The sequence below is a fragment of the Petaurus breviceps genome, unplaced genomic scaffold (assembly GCF_028583685.1).
Source record: "Petaurus breviceps papuanus isolate PSGF00001 unplaced genomic scaffold, PetGlider_PUasm1.0 99, whole genome shotgun sequence".
Taxonomy (NCBI): domain Eukaryota; kingdom Metazoa; phylum Chordata; class Mammalia; order Diprotodontia; family Petauridae; genus Petaurus; species Petaurus breviceps.
This window is the reverse complement of record NW_027187465.1, coordinates 20,113,360-20,116,523: the sequence shown is the minus strand read 5'-3', so window position 1 is coordinate 20,116,523 and position 3,164 is coordinate 20,113,360. Positions and strand designations below refer to the sequence as shown.

The 3,164-nt window shown below is 44.4% G+C and overlaps 1 protein-coding gene across 1 annotated transcript in view; it reads left to right on the top strand.

The window, feature by feature from the left end:
- The window catches only part of OAS3 (2'-5'-oligoadenylate synthetase 3), a 26,018-nt gene extending 22,860 nt beyond the window's left edge, over positions 1-3,158 (top strand). Inside the window, exons 14-16 of the mRNA XM_069081684.1 lie at positions 668-906; positions 1,485-1,632; positions 2,040-3,158. Of these exons, the coding sequence (XP_068937785.1) occupies positions 668-906; positions 1,485-1,632 (387 nt within the window). The 3' untranslated portion in view covers positions 2,040-3,158. The remainder of the gene's footprint in view (positions 1-667; positions 907-1,484; positions 1,633-2,039) is intronic.
- The last annotated feature ends 6 nt before the right edge of the window (positions 3,159-3,164 follow it).

Here is a 3,164-nt window from a genome sequence, read left to right as displayed (position 1 = left end):
CCCAGCTCTGACATTCCCTGTTCTACCCAACTCTGATATCCCCTGTTCTAAGGCCCCTCCCAGACCTGACATCTCCTGTTCTAAGGCCCCTCCCAGCTCTGACATCCCCTGTTCTAAGGCCCCTCCCAGCCCTGACATCCCCTGTTCTAAGTCCCCTCCCAGCTCTGATAGTCTATATCATAAGGTCCTTTCCACATCTGATATTCCATGTTCTAAGGTTTAGTAAAAAGGAAGGCAGGGACAGGAATTAAGTGGTTTCTTCTCAGAAGCAGGGAGCAGCTGTGATACAACTTACTGAGTAACACCCAACTGGCTCTGGAGTTATATGTCTGCCCTTCCCCAGATAATTGTCTTCCTCAATCAGTCACCCACAGAATAATGAGAATTATAATTCACAATGACCTTCGAGATCACCTTGTCTTAGTCCTTCATTTTACAGAGCAGGAAACCATGGCCCTACAAAGATAAGTGTCTTGCCCAAGGTCACACAGGTAATCAACCACAGAATGAGGATTCGGACCCAGGCCTTCTGACTCCAAATCCCATGCTCTTCCCAACCAGCTAGTCTACCAACAATACAGATCAACTCCTGGACCTCTTGAGGGGTGGAGGAGTGGGGAGAGCAGTGACTTTTTCATCCATTGCCCTTTCTGTTTTCTCCCACCAGTGTATGAGAGTTCCTAAAGGGAGAGGGGCACTCCCCCCACAGTATGCACTAGAACTCTTGACCATCTATGCCTGGGAACAGGGGGATGGGACAGCCCATTTCAACATGGCTGAAGGCTTCAGGACAGTCCTGGAACTGGTCCAGAATTACAAGAACCTCTGTATTCACTGGAAGGTCAACTATGACCTTGAGAATGAGATCATCAAGAATTTCCTGACTCAGCAACTCCGGAAACCCAGGTTCTAGCCCATTTTCCCCTCCCCTCCTTGTATGGTGTGTACTCCCATTATTCATCCATCAAGTCAAAACAAGAAGAACCCTGTGTTAAGTGATGAATCCTTAAAGGAAAGAGAAAGGAAACACGAATTTTTAAGTGCCTACTGTATACCAAGCACTGTGCTAATTGCTTTACAAATATTATTCCTTTTTTATCCTCACAACAACAGATATGTTATAACTGTCCCCACCCCTCCCCCTTCCCCCATGTCTTTCTTTCATATAGATCTCATAGAATCTATCTCTGACTAGACCAAATCCTGAACTCCATAGCACCCAAGGGACAAGAGGCAGGGATACAGTTCTCTATTTGTGAAGCAGTGGAAGAAGGCACCAGAGGGATATGTTAGAAATCTCAGAATCGCATATTTGGGGCTGAAAGGGACCTCCAAGGTCATTTAGTCTGACCCTTTGTAGAAAAGGAAACTGAGATCTGGGAGTGGGGTGGACAATTAGTCTGGTACTGGAAATGGGTTGTGGATAAACTATACATGTAGAATTAGCTATAATTAAGATAGACTCTCTTGAATGTGACCCATAGACCAATCATCCTGGATCCTGCTGATCCAACTGGAAATCTGGGCCACGGCACCCGCTGGGACCTATTGGCAAAGGAAGCTGCTTCTTATGCAAATTCCATATGCTGTGCAAACAAGTATGGAGACTTTGTCCAGCCCTGGACATTGTAGGTGAGAAAAAACTTCAGTAGTTCAGAATCAAGATAGGGGTTTGGGATCTCCTGAGGTCATGTGATGGCAGCTCCGGCAAGAAAGTGAAAACCCTGAAAATTTCCAGAGCTGAGCAGATCAGGAAAGAGGGAGAGCAAAGGAAAGAGCTGTTGAGTCTAGGTAATTCTTCCTTATCCCACAGATGCTGATGTGAACCAAAACCAAGCCTCAGGGCTGAGCCTTATTGGTTGCCATTCTCTGTGACCATTCCTGTGGTCACTTGATGCTGCTTTCTTTGTCTTGTTTTTTCAACAGCCTATTGGGAATCTCTTATATGCCTTCCAACTTTATTGGCAGAGGTTTAGAGTACAATGATACCTGTGTAGAATGGTACCAATACCAAAGAGATGACTTTTGTGCCTCTTTAGGTCTCTTCATGAACCTGGGATATTCTGCATCTGAATCCCAAATACTTCATCATGTGGACAGTCTGCCTATCACCCTTCTGCAGAGCTGAGATGCAAGATTGTTGGCCGGATGTGTGTTTGCTGGCTTCCTTGAGGGAATATCTTTCCTACATTTAAAAACCCAGTCCTATCTGCCTCTCCATTTCTCCCTGGGATTGTTTTATCTATGGTTTATTCTCCCTTTCAGCACTGTTGTGGACCCTTTTCCCATCTCCCACCCTTTAATGATGGTCCTTACCTATGCTTCAGTCATCTGTCCTCTGTTTTCTTTTCTATGTTGTCTTCTTCAGAGAGTTCATTCCTTCCCATGCAATCTGTTATGATACCTTCACCAAACTACACACCTCCAGCCCTGAACTCTGCCCTGAACTTCACCTAGCTGATCCATCAATATCTGGAACTCAGCATGTTCAAAGTTGAATCACAAAATGCTAGACTTGTAGGCAAAAAGACCTGGGTTCAATTCCTTCCTCTGATGTTTCCACTAGCTGCACAATCATGGACAAGTCATTTCATTTCTCAAAGATTCCATTTCCCTATCTGTAAAATGGGGGCACAATAATATTTGTAGCGCCTACCTTGGGCAGCTAGGTGGCACAGTGGATATAGTGCATTTAGGGTCTGGTGTCAGGAAAACCTGAGTTCAAATCCAGCCTCAATCACTAGCAGTGTGATCCTGGCCAAGTCACTTCACCTAGTTTGCCTCAGTTTCTTCATCTGTAAAATGAGATGGAGAAGGAAACGGAAAACCACTCCATTATCTCTACCAAGGAGATCTCAAATGGGGTCATGGGAGTTGGACACGACTGAAACAGCTAAACAACAAAAATATCTCACAGGTTTGTTGTGAAGTTCAAATAAGATGATGTCTGTAAAGGGTTTTGCAAACCTTGAAGAGCTAGATAATTATCACAGAATGTTGGAGCTAAGACGACCCTTAGAATATAGAATGTCAGAAGTAGTAGGGAATTTGTAAGATAAAGGAATTTTATTGATGTTTTGTTTTAACATTGACTAGATTCCCCCCCCCCTTTTTCCCCCTTCTCCTCCTCCCATAGGTCACTGCTTATAAAAAAGTTGTTTTGG